The sequence below is a fragment of the Protopterus annectens genome, chromosome 11.part0 (genome assembly GCF_019279795.1).
Source record: "Protopterus annectens isolate FY-2018-M chromosome 11.part0, PAN1.0, whole genome shotgun sequence".
Classification (NCBI taxonomy): domain Eukaryota; kingdom Metazoa; phylum Chordata; order Ceratodontiformes; family Protopteridae; genus Protopterus; species Protopterus annectens.
Genome location: NC_056745.1, coordinates 1,459,680,191 through 1,459,698,326, shown reverse-complemented (window position 1 = coordinate 1,459,698,326; position 18,136 = coordinate 1,459,680,191). Strand labels below are relative to the sequence as shown.

At 38.1% G+C, this 18,136-nt stretch overlaps 1 protein-coding gene across 1 annotated transcript in view; it reads left to right on the top strand.

The window, feature by feature from the left end:
- Nucleotides 1-18,136, top strand: part of CADPS2 (calcium dependent secretion activator 2) — a 5,163,308-nt gene that overhangs the window by 1,313,153 nt on the left and 3,832,019 nt on the right. Inside the window, exon 3 of the mRNA XM_044088753.1 lies at nt 7,752-8,084. Coding sequence (XP_043944688.1) covers nt 7,752-8,084 — 333 coding nt within the window. The remainder of the gene's footprint in view (nt 1-7,751; nt 8,085-18,136) is intronic.

The following is an 18,136-nucleotide window of genomic DNA, read 5'->3' as shown; positions in this document are numbered from 1 at the left end:
TAATTTCTATCTCTTTCATTTCCCCGCTATAAAACCCGCATTTGCAAGGTTTTGCGCGCCAGGCAGCGCTGGTTAGCTAGGGCATAACTATTCCCGACTCCACAAAGTCTACTCTTCAATTTTTCCCTTGGAACTAAACAAACTTTCAACTTAAGCACTCAAACCATTCACTTCTCATCCCGGCATGTGCTCAAAACTCATAGCAAGCACTAATATACCTTAGCATTAGACCCTGCTATACTGTAGAGAAGGACAAGGCTCTCTGTTCGACCTTACCAGCCAATCAGTAAAACAGTTCACTGTACTTTTCCAGGCATGCCCAAAGGACAGTTTCAGGTGTACTCTCCAGTCCAACTGGTGAATCTGGGCATTTTGAAGCAATGTTACAATTGCCTCATGTGCACAGACAACCCTCTCCTCCTTCCACCAAACACTAATACATGCGATAGATGCAATTATACAGCCAAACTGGAGGCTAAGCTCTCTCAACCCAAGACTGGACCAGGCAGTCAAGAGGAGAAGGGAATTACTTGCATCACATCACCAGTCTCACATAGACCTATGAAACCAGCACTGGCAAAAAACACACATAAATGCAAAAAAACATACTTGGAGGCTCTAAATAAAAATCTGCAAAAGCAGAAGAGACCTCCAAAGCAGACATCCAAGCAACCTACACCCCCCATCACAAACCACGAAACACACACTTCACAAAACCAGTGTGCCACACACTCACAGCCCGTAAGGCAAAATAATGTACCCAACACACTAGTAATAGCTGACTCTATAGTGAGGCACACTGACGTCCCACTCACTAGGCTGAACAAGGAGAAAGTTACTGTTAGCTGCCTGTCAGGTGCTAGGATCCGCCACATAACACAAGCACTCAGGTCACTCCAGAATAAGTACAAATATGACTCTGTCATTGTCCATGTTGGTGTGAATGACCTGAGCCATACCTCCCTGGACTCTGATTGCATATCCCAGGTCGGTATGACCCTGACCCTGAGTAGCATCCTGACCTCACCAAGAATGACACCACGGTATAGTGAAAAAATGATCAGTTTCGACAATTGGCTAAGTTTCTGGTGTCATTCAAAGAGGATCCAGTGTCTGTCAGACTGGGATGACATGCTCAACAAGCCACGCTGCTTCGCTAGAGACAGCTTGCACATGTCACTCTTAGCCTTTCGAATACTGGCCAAGGCTCTTGCCACCCCCATAGTGCCTTTTTTAGGCAAGACTCAAAAGACAAACCCACCGCCATAAATAGCACAAGTAACAAAAAACTGAGGGTAATGCTATTCAATGCCAGAAGTTTAAAGCTCAAAATGCATGCACTCGAGGCACCCCTCAGTATGGAGAAAATCAGTATATGTGCAGTAACAGAAATCTGGTTTAAGACTCCAGAGAGCACCCCAGCACTACCAGGCTACAACTCATACCATACATTTCAGCCACAAAACCTTGACCGAAATACAAAAGGCGGGGGAGTATCCATATTCATCAAGGATACCCACACCTCCAGGTTAGTGGCACAGCACGATGCTTCAGAGATCATCCACATGTAACTAACAACAGGCAAAACTGCTATTCAAATTATATCTTGCTACAGATCACCCACCATGTCCCAGGACCCTCACTCCACATTCCTGGAAACACTGAGAAACATAAAGGTCCTACTAAACACCCTGATATTGGGTGATTTCAATTACCCAAACATTAACTGGGAGAACTACTCAAGTACAAACTCCCTTGCCCAACATTTCCTAGAATTTATAAACTCAAACGCCCTGAATCAACTGGTCAACACCCCCACCAGAGGTGACAACATATTGGACCTGGTCATTACCAACATAGGTGACCGGTGTTCCACACCAGAGGTCAACCCCTCGCTGGTTAGATCTGACCATAAACTAATCACTCTGGATATCCACATTCCACCACCACTCCCGGTCAAAAAAGCCACCATGAAAAACTTTTCAAAAGCAAACTTCACATTACTTAAGACTGAGGTGAGAAGTTTCAAAGCCCCCATGCTAAATGATAACGCTGTCCAAGCTGCAAAATCCTTTACTAATGCACTCTGCGGGCACCTACAAGAATGCATGGATCATGCTATCCCAAACAAAACCAAGACTCACTCCTCCAAGAAAAGCAAGCCAGTCTGGTGGACCCCTGCCATAAACAAGCTATACAATAGGAGGAGGAAACTAGTACAGGAAAGAGTAAAATCCCAAGAGGGGAAGACATCCCTGATCAGTATCAGCAAGAAACTACATTCCCTCATAAAATCATCCAAGGCTAGCTTCGAAAGAAAAATTGCCATGGACTCAAAAGATAACCACAAGGCATTCTTTAGCTATGTCAAGAATCTAAGTGGCAGTTCTCAGATCTGCTCAGTTAGTGCAGAATGGCACAACATACACTGAACCAACTGATATTGCCAGCATCCTGGCAGACAGATTCAGTGCAAACTTCACCCCCTCTCACCCCCAAAAGGGCCCATAACTATACCAGAAGAATATAATGCCCCTGAAATCACAGACACTCAGGTTAAAACAGCCCTCTCCAAAGCCAAAAACACAGCATCAATGGGACCGGACGGTGTCCCAGGCTGCGTCTTACACTAGCTCAAAGATGAACTAACCTCTCACCTAAATACACTGTTTAAACTCAGCCTCTCCACAGGCTACGTGTCCACAGAGTGGCACACAGCAACAGATATTTCACTCCACAAAGGTGGAGCCACAACAGACCCCGGGAACTATCGCCCTATAAGCCTGACTAGCTTGGTCTGCAAAGCTATGGAGTGCATCATCATGGATCTCATTAACAGAGACATAGGAAACCTCCAAACACTGGACCCTACCCAGTTCGGCTTTGTTAAGGGCAGATCATGCCTCCTAAACCTGGTGGACTTCTTAGAGACAGTTACCAAGGCTATAGATGAGGGAAAGGTAGTCCACGCAGCCTACATAGACCTTGCAAAGGCCTTCAACACCATTCCCCACTCAGGTATTTTAGACAAACTCACTAGCCTGAACATAAACACCTACGTCACGAGATGGGTTGCCAACTGGCTCAGGGACAGAACCCATATGGTAAGAGTTGCAGGAGCTAGGTCTGACTCTAAACTGGTTACAAGTGGCATTCCCCAGGGCTCAGTCCTAGGACCCCTGCTGTTTGGCATATACTTCTCAGAGGTACAGGCAAGCACAGGAGGACTATGGCTGACCAAGTTCGCAGACGACTGCAAACTAGGGGCTATAATTGACTCTCCAGCTGACACAAACATTCTCCAAAAGGGTCTCTCTCAGACATATACCTGGTGTCAAAACCATGGCCTCAAGCTAAATGCCAAAAAGTGCATAGTCATCCCCTTTGGAAAAAACAAAGTACCCACAAACTACCACATTGATGGTAGCCCCCTAAATACAGAAGAGATAATAAGGGATCTGGGGACCCAAGTAGACAGTAACCTCTCCTTTGATAATCACATTGTCAAAGTGGTTAGAAAATCCTTCTATGTGGCCCACCTAATCACAAAAGGGTTTGCATCCAGATCAAAAGATGTCATTGGGCCCCTCTATGCATCACTCATCAGACCCATCATAGAGTACAATGCCCTATTTGTGATATACCTTATAAGACACCTGCAACAACTGGAAAGACCACAGAAGTACCTCACCAAGAGGATCACTGGCCTTAAGCAGATGCCCTATGCAACTCGACTGAAGAAACTCCAGCTGTACACGGTTGCATACCACCTACTCAGAGGTGATCTCTGCCTGACGTACAAGGCCATGTCCAACCCAGAATTGATGGACATGCTCCACCTAAAGAAAACCATATCCCCTCGAGCCACATGCTCTAGGGATCTAAACCTCACCCCAACAATAAATAGGACGTGCTGGAGGGATAGATTCCTGTCCCAGAGACTTCCTATACTCTGGAACAAGATTCTAATCTACACTAGGGAGAGCTCCTCGCTAACCCCTCTTCAAGAGAAACCTTGAAGAGTGGATGGGAACCAGAAAGTTTACCCCAGGAATCACTTCAATGGATGTGCTGGACAGAGGTACAGGGAACTAATCTAAGGAGGCAGCGAAAGCCAACACATTCTGGCTAGGCTTATAAATGCCTTCAGACAGATAGCCTAGTACTTACCTATGAACAATGACACATTAATTTGCTAAATAGATTACATACATATGAAATAAAGGTAACTGTTGCAGTATAAAAGATACTTCAGCATGTGATTAGTGCTTAGAAAGTCAAAGAAGTGGAGATGAGAGAAGGAACTAGGTAGGTCAGAAAATGTTAATATTATAGTAAGAGGTGGGCTAGAAAGCAGATTCATATAATTTATATTGTTTTAATAAATAAATACATACACACACACACGTGTGTATGTGTGTGTGTGTAGATATATATATATATATATATATATATATATATATATATATATATATATATATATATATATATATAAATAGAGAGAGATATTATAAGGGAAGTTTGGAGTTGGGGGTGAACAGTGTCAAAACTCTGCATACAACTGGGAGATGCTGGTAAAACTATTCAGGGATTGGTGAAGATTATCTGTGGGGCTTCTGAGTGAAGAGAAATGGTTTGAAGATATGGAAAGGTGAAGCAACAGTTTCTCCATCAATGTGCATTTTCTAAAAAAAATAACTATGGAACTCTAGTAAATAGCATTATTAAATTATTGTAATCCCCAGTGATTTATCAAGAAATCAAATCTGTTAAGAGACGAGAGGGACAGGGCAACAGAAGAGACAAAATCAGGGGCAGCCGAGGGGTATGATTTGTGATTTGTCTTATGGGGGGGTTGGGCTCATAATATTTATTTACAGATGCGCCACATATCATAATAATGAAAACATGGAAAATACTTTGGGCAACCTTACCTACAAACAATATCAGAGACAGTAATGTTCTGTGCAACATGTATAGTTTTAGAGTATGGGGAATGCATATCTTAAATACTCCAGATTACCAAAAGCTGACAGAAGAACACTGGACTCCATTTGTGCAATGACATTATTTGGAACAAGTAAGACTTTGTTTCTTAATCAACTTTTTGTATTCCTCAAATAATTTTTTGTTAGTTTAAAAAGTGTAATCCCATGCTGTATTTCTAATGTTTTCCATTTTAATATGTAAACATGCAGCTTTTCTCCCAAGGCCTATACTGAAAAGGACTTTTGTCCAGTCAGACTATCCTGGTAAACAAATGGAAATAAATAAATAACATAAGTCACTGGTGAGTGTGGGTAATGCAGGATTTATCTATAGTATGCTTTGTTTAATCACCTGCACTTTAACCTTGTGATCAAACCATGCCACCAAGGGTAAATCATGAATTATCCACACCCAGTTGTTTAGAGATCATAGGTTCATAGGCAAGTACTAGGCTAGTGGTCTTGCAGGCCATTTTAAGCTTAGCCAATACCCCTTCAGATGTGAGAATCAAACAGTATACCTTGTGTCTGTGAGGTAAACACCTTAACTATTATGCCAGCCCCTAACTAGTGGATTATTGCTCTTGTATATAACAACGTAAACGATAAAATAACTGTTCTGCCGACGTATGTAGAGTATGTTAGATGAGGACAGAGATGTAATATATAAAGTTCATAGGTTAGTACTAGGCTAATTGCCCTTGCGAGCCATTTTAAGCCTAGCCAGTTATCCTCTGTGAGATTCAAACCCTGTACCTTGTGTTAGTAAGGCAAACACCTTAACAATTAGGCCACCCACCAATGTTCTGTGGTATCATACCCCAAACACTGTTCTTTTACTACTTTATTACAAAATCAATTGATTTTAATCATATCAGAAAACAGGAGTTAAATGGCCACAAGGTTTAAAACAGACACTTGGATAAATGTTGATAAAGATTTGTAATGGGTGTCACAAAAGTGTAAATTTAGGGTCTATAGATGGAACTTTGACTTTCCACAAAAAGATGCTACACAGAGCTCTGTTGGTATGCACGCTTTCTGCAGACACAGCCCTGTGCCTTCCTGGTCAGGTACATTGACATTACATGATCTACTTAATTTACAACACGTTATGCCGTTCCTGTTCAGTTATATTTTATTTTACATTTGTTAACCGGGAAAGTCCGACTGGACACACATCCATTTTTCAGCGGAGGCCCAGGGAGAAAAGCTCCAATAGCATGTCATAAAGAAATTACACAAGAATATCATACAGAGATATAGGTTCTATAGAAACATAAGTTATGTATAGATTAACAATTCCTTTAGTAAAGTCTGTATACAGTATTCTAGTAGTAGGGTTTATATAGAATATAAAATATAAACACAAGAAAAAAATTTTTTTTTTGTTTTTCTAAATTATGAGTACTCTCAATATTTTGTTACAGAAATAACCAGTGGTTATTAAGCTTTACTTTGAAAGGAATTAGTGGACCTTTAGTAGATGAGATACATCTATATTACATGAAGGTTTAGTACAAAGCTTCACGTAATATTTATGAGTCCTGCTTCATAATGTTCAGATACATTTGCGCTATCCATTTAAATGATTGCATTTTGTGTAATAGAGTAGTTGACTAGATAGAGACTTTTATGCATAGAAGACATTTTAGCATTCGTTCACTGATTGTGGTATGGACAGTGCTTTGGTATTGTAATGCTTATATAGTAGATGTTTCTGTTTCGAATACTGTAAGATCTTTGAATCCAGCTGCAGAGATGACAGGGCCAATGTCCACATTGGGCAAGATGATTTACAGTACATGCAATTTGATCTCTCTGTATTTCTTACTTATACACAGCATCATTTATCTTATACTAGGTTTTATTGGGTAACAGTATCACTTAATGGACACCGTCTCTTTTCTTGTATTGTAGCACAGCCATATTCATGTTTGACTTAACATAGTGCAGCTGACCTTTCTGTACTTAGGTTTAAGTTTCTACCGCGTGATAGAGATGAGTAACATTTTTTTTATTGCTGGCTCTGCTGGTATGTAGTTATGTGAGGCACTATCATCATACTGTTTTGTATGCTTTAGAAATTCAGATGATTGTGTTTTCAGCATCCATTTCCTTAAAATACATTACCAGAAGCATTTAATGATATCAGTAACAGACAGTGAAGAAATGAGCTTGTACGAATGATGTGCACTGGTGTTATAAATGCAGTCATACTGATCCTTTTGGTGTACTTGTTTTGTACAAAAAAAAGCAACTGCTGCTTTACCATTTGAGAAACAGCAAATGACACACAAACAAATCTTCTCATTAAAGGCAGTCGCCTGCTTTTTGTTGCTGTTGCTTGAATCACAGCGTTTAAACATACATTAGTGTAGCTGCAGCATTTAATTTCCTGATTCTTCATATTAATCTCATCCTTCTGGACTGGGGCAGGAATCTCAGGAGATAGTCTCCACATTTTTACATACCTGCAAGTAATATTTTGATATCACGCTTTTGAAGAACACGGTGGATAATTACTGTAAACATCAATCTTTTTTTCACCATTCTGGTGAGCATTTGTGCAGTTGCATTACGGCAGCATTTTGTTGTTTTGATACATGTAATTTCTTTAGATGACGCTATTCACTGTTTGAAATATATTTTCAGATTTATGCTTCAGAAACTTATCACTGTAGTTATAAAGTTAACATTGTGATATTTATTCATGTATCTCAGGCTGCCACTGTTTACTGACTTTTTTTTGCTATTCTCTAGGTGTTTCTCACAAGTGAGCGAGTGGCTAGGATGGTACATTGTGGCGGTTGCTCAGCAAATGACTTCAGAGAAGTCTTTAAGAAAAACATAGAGAAAAGGGTCCGCAGTTTGCCAGAAATAGACGGACTGAGCAAAGAAACGGTACTAAGCTCTTGGTTAGCAAAATATGATGCCATTTACCGTGGGGAAGAAGATTTACGAAAGCAGCCCAAAAGGATGGCATTAACTGCGGTCTCCGAACTTATCCTCAGCAAAGAACAGTTATATGAAATGTTTCAACAAATCCTAGGGATCAAAAAGTTTGAACACCAGTTGCTTTATAATGCATGCCAGGTAAGGAGGCTTACTTTTTGTTTTACATTGTAAATTACAGGTGCTTTGCAGCTGAAAAAAAATCATGAAATGGCATGTCATACATTGAGCATTTGATATTCTCTAACATTTTAAAGTGCCATACTTGGTGGATGTTTGATGTCCTGTAACATTTAAATGTGTCATGCATGCTGGGCATTTGATATTTTGTAAAATTTTTTGTGCCCTGGTTTTATTTTATTTTTAATCATTAGCTTTTCTGAATTTGCTTATTTTCTGACTCCAACATAAGGTAAGTAATGTTTAGTTGGGTGGATCATTGCAAATTTGAAAAGTGTTCTGAAACACTCAAAGCCAACAGCTGGAGCCATTAACTTGATTTCCATTTTAATGCCTGCCTCCAAGACAGTGTTATAGATAAGTTTGACCTGTTTACTTATGTGAAAAGTAGAAATTCAGGTAAAAAAAGGTTAAAATATTTTGTTTCTACAATAACTATCCTGATGAAATAATTTCACTAAATAAGAAACTTAAAAAATGACCTCATAATGTAGCTAGAAGAGCGAAGATATGGTTGTTATTGTTTAGCTGTCTCTCTTATCCACCCCTAGGCAGTAGTACGGCATAGCCATCAAATTTTTGGTCTGTTACTGTGCGAATTAAGAAGTGATATTTGATTAAATGCAGCTGACCTCCACATTTACTGGTTATTTGTCATCATTTAGTGATAATGCCGAAGGAGTCGAAGCTCCAATGTTCATGATCATTTTTTTTTTCTTCTTAGGAAAAAAATAATCATAAAAAATAGTTGTAAGACATCATGCAAACATGTAGTAGGACATCATGTAAAATTATAGGTAGTGTAAGCAATACACCCACTACCTATACCATTAATACAAACCTTCAGGATGATTTTAGGCCCCAACAAGTATTGAATTTGGGTTGACAGATGAATGGGATAATCAACAGTTGTTCTTGGCAGGAGAGCAGATAATGTTCACTTTTGAAACATTATGGTAATCATGTTTTAAAAATACCTTTACTTTTGACTTTTTCATGAAAAGCAGAAAATCAAATCACTAGGCTGACGTAATTGACATACTGAATTCCAGTGCAGAGTTTGCCGTTTGTAAATGTGTTTTCATCACATGCAGTAGTTATTGCATCCACAGACATGTTGATTACTTTACAAAGCGTGTTAATTTCTGCTTGTATCCATGAACATTGAATTCCTCTTTCTTAGCAACAGAGGTTAGTTTTTTGAAAGATATTTTCTGTCTTTACCTTTTATATTTGTACGGCCACAACTCCTTTTGTTGTCTAGTCTTACTTTGCATCTTTGAATCTAGTTACAGTTCATGATTATTTTTTTTCTTTTACTTACTGTTTTCATAAATCTGTCTGAATCAGCTGTCCCCATTTACATACTGTGTTCACCAGTGTTTGTTGTTGAGCTTATAACCTATTTGCCTTTGAGAACTTTGCCCCATGTAAGAACTTTATATTACCACAAGTACTTTTCAGAGATATTTTGATTTCTGGTAGTTAGGAACTGATTCATATTGCAAATCGTTTATTCTATAGTTTTGGTAATCATCTGGTAATGAACTTTTCTCATGTTTTTTTATATTTAGATTTATTTTTTGCAGTATGTTGCATGAATAATACTAACCATATTTTATGCAACTAATTCTCTGATGAAAACGTAAAATATTGCATTCTCATTTATTGTAATGCATTCACACCTGTAGGAAAATTTGTGGATCCCCACTAATTTAAAGCACATATTCATGAGACAAAAAGAATCTGTAGCACCCAGTAAAGTCAGCCCTACATAAGCACTGAAAAGCTATACATATGAAATAACTTGTTAATAGATTTTCACTGCAGGGATGGTCTATTAGACAGAAATATCTTTTTTTTTTTAATTTCTCCAAATGTTTTGGGTTTCTAATACTGTGAGAGGAATGGACTCTGTTCTTGAGTTGGGGAACAATTAAAGTTCACGAGATTAGAATTGTTGCAGTTTTAGATGTTTGCCAAGAATGCTCTTCGCAGTTTCCACAATGGACCCAGAATCGTCTCCTCCTGCAGTTCATCTGGAGTTACCTGCATTGGTAGCACACTTAAAGTAAGTTTAAAAATTCTTAAAAAATTGCCCTGTTTGCTCCTACTACTGTTGGAACTATTAAAGCATTTATATTCTGTATTACTGCAGTTTCATCCTTGAAATTTCCGGCTATGTCTCTTAGTATGTCGGACGATATAATCACTATGTTTAGCAGTTTCAGTGATTAATGTTAGTTTTGCCATTTTTTTCTTTGACTGCTATATCTAGTTGTCTTGCTTCTGCTATCTCAACTGTTCACAACGGACCATCCAATATGACCATACATACAGACATACAAATATTTCAAGCACTGGCTTTAATGCCCTTCCAGCCTGCCAGTATACCAAAACAGTTGTTCCCATAATAAGTGCCCAGGCTGTTCATAAAAATATCTAAATCAGCTACTCTGTCATAGAACCAATTAGTACACTTTTCATTCCTATAGAATCTTCTACATAGGTTCTCTGATGATTCTCGAGTACCTTTTGATAAGCCCCAAACATTCCCAGAGGTAGTTGCCTCTAAATGCCCTCTATACCTGGATAAAGCCTTCTCTTAAATATCTATACGAGACACTGCACAAGTTAAGATATTTTACTCTTTCATAATAACTTACATCTTCACATCCGTGGATGCCCTTAGTATATTTCCGCTGTACACTTTCCAGTTTACACATGTTTGTTTTCTTATAGGGTTTCCATATTGTTATTCCATATTCAAGTTTGGGTGCAATATAACTGTCATATAATGACTTCATCATTTCTGATTTACTAGACTTTATAAATATTTTTATAGAAATGATCATTCCAAAAATAATCATTAACCAATTGGTTGATATGATTAGAAAAAAAAAATCAAAGCAAATACATATACCCAGGTCCTTAAATGAGTCTACAGTTTCAATCACTGTGTGCTGTATTAAATATTTACCTTTCACTTTATGTCTCTCAAATCGCATATGCTTAGTTTCTGATGTATTTATCATCATATTATTCTCCTGTGCCCATATGGTCAATTTAGTCAAGTTATTTTGCAGACATACCATATCTGTAACACATGTAATCAGTTTACCTAATTTCAAGTCATCTAAATACAAACTGTAGAACACCTCAAATGAAAAAGATAGAATCTAAATAAGTGTGGGCCAAGGACAGAGCCCTGTGGGACACCATGACTGCAGCCTGTAATTTCACCTGTCCAACTGCTGTATGATACCTGCCATATCCTATATGTAAGCCATGCAGCTATCCATCTTATCAAGAGAACATCAATACCTAGATTTAATTTATTAATCAGTGTTTTGTGTATGACTGTACCAAATTATGAAATTAAATCTATATAGATTACATCACAGCACAATTTTTCATTCATAACTATTATTATATTATTATAAAACATCATGTTACAGATGGTAATAGATCTATTTTCAACCTAGGCATTGCTGATATATGGTTCCAACTCTGACAATAACTTAGCCATTATTTTTCCTACAACATGAAAGTAGACTTAAGGGCCTGTATGACTCTGGGTTTGTCCTACTCCCCTTTCCCTTAAAGACAGGTTTAATAAGCACATGTCTCCAATCTTGAGGAATCTCCCCATATTTATACATCCTGGTAAATAATAGATGTAATGGTACCGTACATTCCTGCTAAAACGTTCTCGGGTCATTAATACTAGTTCCATCTCCTCCATGTGCTTTGCTTAGATCTGTTTTTCATAGTTCTTTTTCAACATAATATAATTTGATTTCAGTATCTGAGGTCGCCTGGATGTCACTAGGACAAGTTACCATGCCCTGTAGGTTTTGCATGCGATTTTTGTAAATATAGGTTTACTGTTAAATGTAGATCAGCACTTACGTGAAACTGGAAAGGTCAAATGCATGTTTCCCAGTTCCCGTAATGCCGATCCAGAAATGTTTGAATCCGCATTAATGAATGGTAGTGTGTATTCGCTAATGTTTGATTGACATTCTGATAATAGATTGCACTTCAGTGGGGATTGAAAAATTTACCCTTTTCTTCACTGTAGTGTGATCTCTGAGTTGGAATATATAATTTGCAGGGTAGGGGGTGTTGGGGGAAGGGATGCTTGCCCCCTGAAAAATAGTAAAAACCTGTGTTGTTTAATTAAATTTTTAGGAGACATTAAACAAAATAGCCTGGGTGTCAGGTGGTACCTCCTGCTATTTTGTTTAATGTTGAATAAAGGTCATTCTGAATTATAGGGAGGTAAAAATTATGGATACGACATTATTTTTCGACTTGACTACAGTTTATTTTTACTTTCCACATTTTAATAGTAAACAGTAAATATATCTGCAATCTGTTGTCTAAGAATATGTTTTGGAATCTACACACAGTTTATAAAATTGTATGTTTTTACTCCTTGCACATCTTATATATCTATAAAATGGTTTCCTATTATGCTCAGTATATTTATATAAATTTTCTTGATTTTGTCTCACACTGTATTTAATTTATTTGTCCAGCTTGTTTATTTAAGTTTTTAAAGTTGTAGTTCAACCTCAAATCTGTTTCTTATGCTTTTTCTGACCCTCACCTTAATCAAGTATCTTCTTCTTATGGAAATATATCTCCCTGATGTTGTGTGTCTATAACATGATGTTAAACAATTTTTTTTGATTTTTTGCATTCAACAATTTTCTTTCAAAACTTTCCACATTCCATCTGCAGTTTTTCCACTGAAGCATCTCTCCAATTAGCTTTACACAGCAACTGTTTTGCTTTCACATAATCTGTAATTAATCTTCTGTGCACTAGTTTAGATTTCAGTTTGGCACAATTATCTAGCAATACATTAACCTTTATAACCCATTAATCACTGCACATCAACAGTGGTAAAAAAAAAAATGAAGTAACAGTAATTTCTTTAGGAACAGAAACAGTGTCTAGTATGTTCCATTCCCTGGCAGATTTTTTTTACAGTCTGAAGCAATTGTTGCTCCTTAACATACATTATGAAGAATTTCCTTACTATTGTTCTTCAGTCAATATTATTCCAATCTGTTTCTGGTAAATTTAAGTCTCCGGTCACCACTAGTATTCTTCCCTCCTGTGTTTCATGCAAGAAATATATGACTTCTTCTAGGTCATCAGCATTTAATATTGGTGGTCTATACACTCCAACAATTGTTATATGCTCCAGGCTTGTCTTTATTGTCACAGTTGCACAATCTATATTATCACTGTTATCATTGAACATGTAATAATCATAGATTATATAACTATCTTTAATCCCTATTTATTTATTTATTTTATTTATTTATTTAACATTTCTTGGCCAGGAAAGTCCATCTAGGACAGAGCCTATTTTCAGTGGAGGCTCAGGGAGAAATGCTGCAGATGCATGTCATTGTAATGTGGGAGGAAACCCACATGAATGCAGGGAGGACATGCAGACTCCACACAGAAGGCATCCCAGCTGAAAATCGAACCGGAGAAGCTCTTGCTGTGAGGTGACCGCGTTAACCGCTGCACCACTGTGCCACCCCTATCATAACACCTCCACCTGACTTTTTTAGTTAGAACGTCTGTTACATTGAAAACTTCCACTCATTTTTCTTTAACCATGTTTCATAAACAATAACATCATCAATCTTGTGGGTATGTAGCAAGATTTCGTATTTAAAAAAAAAAAAAAAAAAAACGTTATTAGTACTTTTAGCATTAATAACCATCGGACATGCATCAAATGTTGCTAACTGTGAACTGTTAAATTTTCTACCTAGCAAACATCCTGCCTTGTGTTTGTCAAATATTGCAAAACATCTGTTGCAAAACTTCTCTTCCCTGATCTAAACAGGTACATGCCATGCTGTCTGAACACGTGTGCTCAGAATTAGGCTCAGATGTGCTACACGTTTCCATTTTTTAAAATGAACATTTTCTTTTTCATGTAGGTATTTACCCCTAAATCATTTCATACATGGTGACATAACTCTCCTTTATCAGTGTGATTTGTGAAAAATATGTCCTAACACCGGTACAAGCTATGCTATCTAAGAGGACTGTAAATTCCTTACTAACAGTCAGAGTCCTTGTGGATGAGATCATTTGTACCAGTTCCTCTAATAATTGAATCCCCAAGTACAAGAATATCTTTTCTGACCAGATCTGAAGAATCTTCAAGTCCTAATTCGGTAATAACTGCTGAATTTTTACAAAGGAATAACCTTTGTCACCATTAGTCTTTGTGTATTACATTTGCAAGCATATAATTCTCATCCAGATGGCTTTGTATATCCACAGCTTGAGCCATGTTATTAGCATCTGTATTTCTCCTCTTTTTTTCTTACAGTTAGATTCTTCAATCCTTCCTTGTTCAGTTTTGATTTCTTCCTTTTCACCTGCCCATTTGCCTCTTTTTCTGCCTTTGCTTTCCTCTGCAATAATTCTTTGTGGTACATTGCCACTGTCTCTTAGCTGCCTGCATGTTGTAATGTCGGGACAGTCTCCAGCCTTGCCATGTTATTGTGTCTTTCAATAAACGAGACCTCTTCCATGAATATATCAGAACCGAAACTAGATGTGCAACTATTTCAAGTTCTCTACTATATAACCAACATTTGACTGGATCTTAAACTTTTGCTGTAGACTTTGTAATCCAACATGCATGATTCCCACTGTCTTGATACATTATTAGCCTTTCATCTTTTGGTTTAAATTCACTTCTCCTAAACCATTCATGTGTCAAATCTTGGCCAGTATGCAGTTGTTTCAGGAGTTCTCTACCCTTGCCAATATAAAAGTGGGATTTCTGCTTTCCCTTCCTTTTTTTCTGGCCCTGTACTGTATAGTCTTTCTTTTGTTTTTGGCCCTTCCAGTTGCTGCATGATTCACATCTGTTGACTCCCTGGCACATTAGCCACTGGCTTCAGGAGGATCCTGGGAGGTGACCACATTGACTCTTGTGCCTTATTCCTCCTGTAATGTAGTAAGTTCCTTTTGCCATCCATGTATTCTGTCCTCAGGCCTTCCTAACTCTGTCACACATTGTGATGGCATTCTCTCATTTATTCTTTATGAAGACTGAGTAAAATTATTGTTTGAAGAACTCTACATTTTACCTTGTTTTAAAATTTTCTCTCACACAATGTGCCCAAGTTTTTCTCTCTTCCTTCCTTCTTTCAGATGTACTTATATAGTTTTGGAGCCCGGATTGAACTATTTCTTGCTATGCACTTTTGCAACTCCTTCACTCTGTTAGTCATTATTCTGTTTGCCTTTTTGAACCCCCCAAGTCATTTCTTTCCTCCTGGTTATATCATCTCTTTTACCCTAATTGCTAATATCACATTCCTTTGAAGCCAACATTCCTTTCCTCAGCTTTTTGTGTCTTTCTGTCTTTTTTTAATGAAACGTTTAGCCCCAGTGCACTTTCACAAGCACCTTAGTTGGCATCATCATCATCAACCCCCTTTTTTCCATTCTCTACATGGGGTCGGGGCATCATGTTAACTGCCACCATCTCTCTCTACTACCTTCGTTGACACACATACATGATTGTTGCAAGTTTTCTCTCAAACAAACTGTCCACCTCCTTGCTGGTTTCTCTCATTTCCTTTTGACTTCCTCCTGTCTGTCCCAAATCATCTTCAGCAGATTGTATTATGCTTTTCAACACATGTGCCTGAACCACCATAATCCATTCAACTGACCTTTTCTACAACTTGCTGTAATTTCCCCATCACAGCACCACTACTGCACTATTACGTCCTTCCAATATAGTAAACCAACATGGAAACAGTGGCCTGCTTGTGTCCACCATGTTATTAATCCTGTCAAAGGCATTTCATACTGTCCTGCACCAGCAACCGTTCATTCAGGTCTCCTCAGTAGGACTTTCACAAAACTCCATGTTGTGGTTTCTTACTTACCTATATGAAAGGCAACAAGCCGTTAAATGGCAAGAAACTACTCATCTTTTCAACTAGTTACTACAGGTATCCCTTGGGGGTCTGTCCTGGGTCCTCCCTTATTTAATATATTTATTGTTGACCTCCACTCACCATGCTGGTTTAGTTCAGTATGCAGGAGACTCAACATTAATATTTCACCTTCGCAATAAATAAGCTCCAAGACAATAACCAAAAATCTTTCTTCTCTGTAAAAACCTGTCTCAAAGAATCAAACCTCCTACTCAACCCCAAGAAAATTGAGTTAATGCTTTTTACCTCAACAAGTTGCCAAAATCAATAGCAATCTTTTACCACAAGGTCATCAAGTAATACTGTCACTAAAACTGTAACTTACAGTAAACGTTTAGGCCTTATAATAGATGACCATCTTAAATATGACCAGTACGCACTGCACAGCAGTAAATCTACACACCAGAAACTAGGCTCCCTTTATGGATCAATGGATTCCTTACAGATACTGTTAGAAAAACTCTAATCACTGCCTTCTTATTGCCAATTCACTCAATTATATGGTATGGTACTGCTATCCTGACAAACTTAAACAGTACTCAAAGAAAGAAACTTGCCTCCTGCTACAATAAAATATCTAAATTTGCCACCAATCTCCCTCATAAGACACATTGTTATAGCTTAAAACAGTTAAACTGGCTTGAATTACACAATTACTTTACATATTTGCAACTAACTGCAGCACACAAACTCATTCATCATCCAGAAAAATGTCCTGCACTACAAAACTTATTACTGCCCAACTGTCAAGCAATGGACCTCTACTCTATTAACAAATTCTTATTATTTACAAATAAGTCAAATAACGTTGCATGAGACTCGCTGTACTCCCAGTACATTGCTAAACTCTGGAATACTAGCCCCACACAAATAAAACTCTCTGACAAACTCAGTAGTCTTAAACCACTGCTTAAACAACATCTTAACCAAACTTGGTCCTGCACATGCTCATCACAAGGTTAAGACTTTATGTTCACCATACGATACTCTCCAGATACTCTCCTTAAACAGAATGCTGTCAACCTCTCACTGAAATGACAAAGATATTTTTATATGTAACTGCTGCATGTACAATCCAGTCTCATGGGCTTTCTCTTTACTAACTTCCTCCTCCATAAAATCTTAGAATGTAGAAATATAACTTCTGTTTGTGTATAACTGGAAATAGAAATGTGTTAACTGGAGCTTACTATAATGCAATGAAGCAAGTGGAGCTTTTTCCCCAGGCCTCCACTGAAAATGGGTATTTCCCAGCAAGACTTTCCTGGTAAACAAAGATAGATAATAAATAACTAAATAAATAATTGGGGCTACTTTGGCTTCTGTTATGTCCTTATTTCTTTGTCTGTCCCACAGTGTGAATCCTGCCCTATGTCTCAGGCATGTCAGCTCTGTCACCTCTAACTTCCTTAACTGCTCTTTGCAGGTTTCTGCATTGTGCTGTAGTTCTAGTTACATCACTGTTTTGTACACCTTACTTTTTATCTTCTTTGGCATTTTTCTGTCATAGGCTACACCAGCCAGTCTGTGCCATTTGGCTGCAGCCCCTCTGATTCTAGCTTTGAACTCCAAATTCAGACTTTACTTCTCCTCAACATCCCCTCCCAGATACTTGACACTGTTAACCTGTTCCACCATCTTCCCTTCTACCTCAGTTCTCAACTTCTTCTAATTTCCCCCATTTGCTGCCAATACAATTGTCTTATCTGTACTCAGTTTCATCTCACATGTCTTCAGTTTTGCATTCCATTCCTATATCCTTTGCTGATGTTCTTGCTCATAGTTTGCTTGTAATGCCACATTGTCTGTATACAGCAACTCTGTTGATCTGTCCTTTTGGACCTGTTTGCTAATGTAGTCCATTACCAGTATGAACAGCAGTGGGCTCAGAGCTGAACATTGATGCACACCCACTCCCAATGGGAACTCCTGTGTAAGACCGAACACTGTTCGTCCTTGAGTCAATTGGTCCTTGTACATAGTTTGCACTAATTCTACCATTGCTTCTGA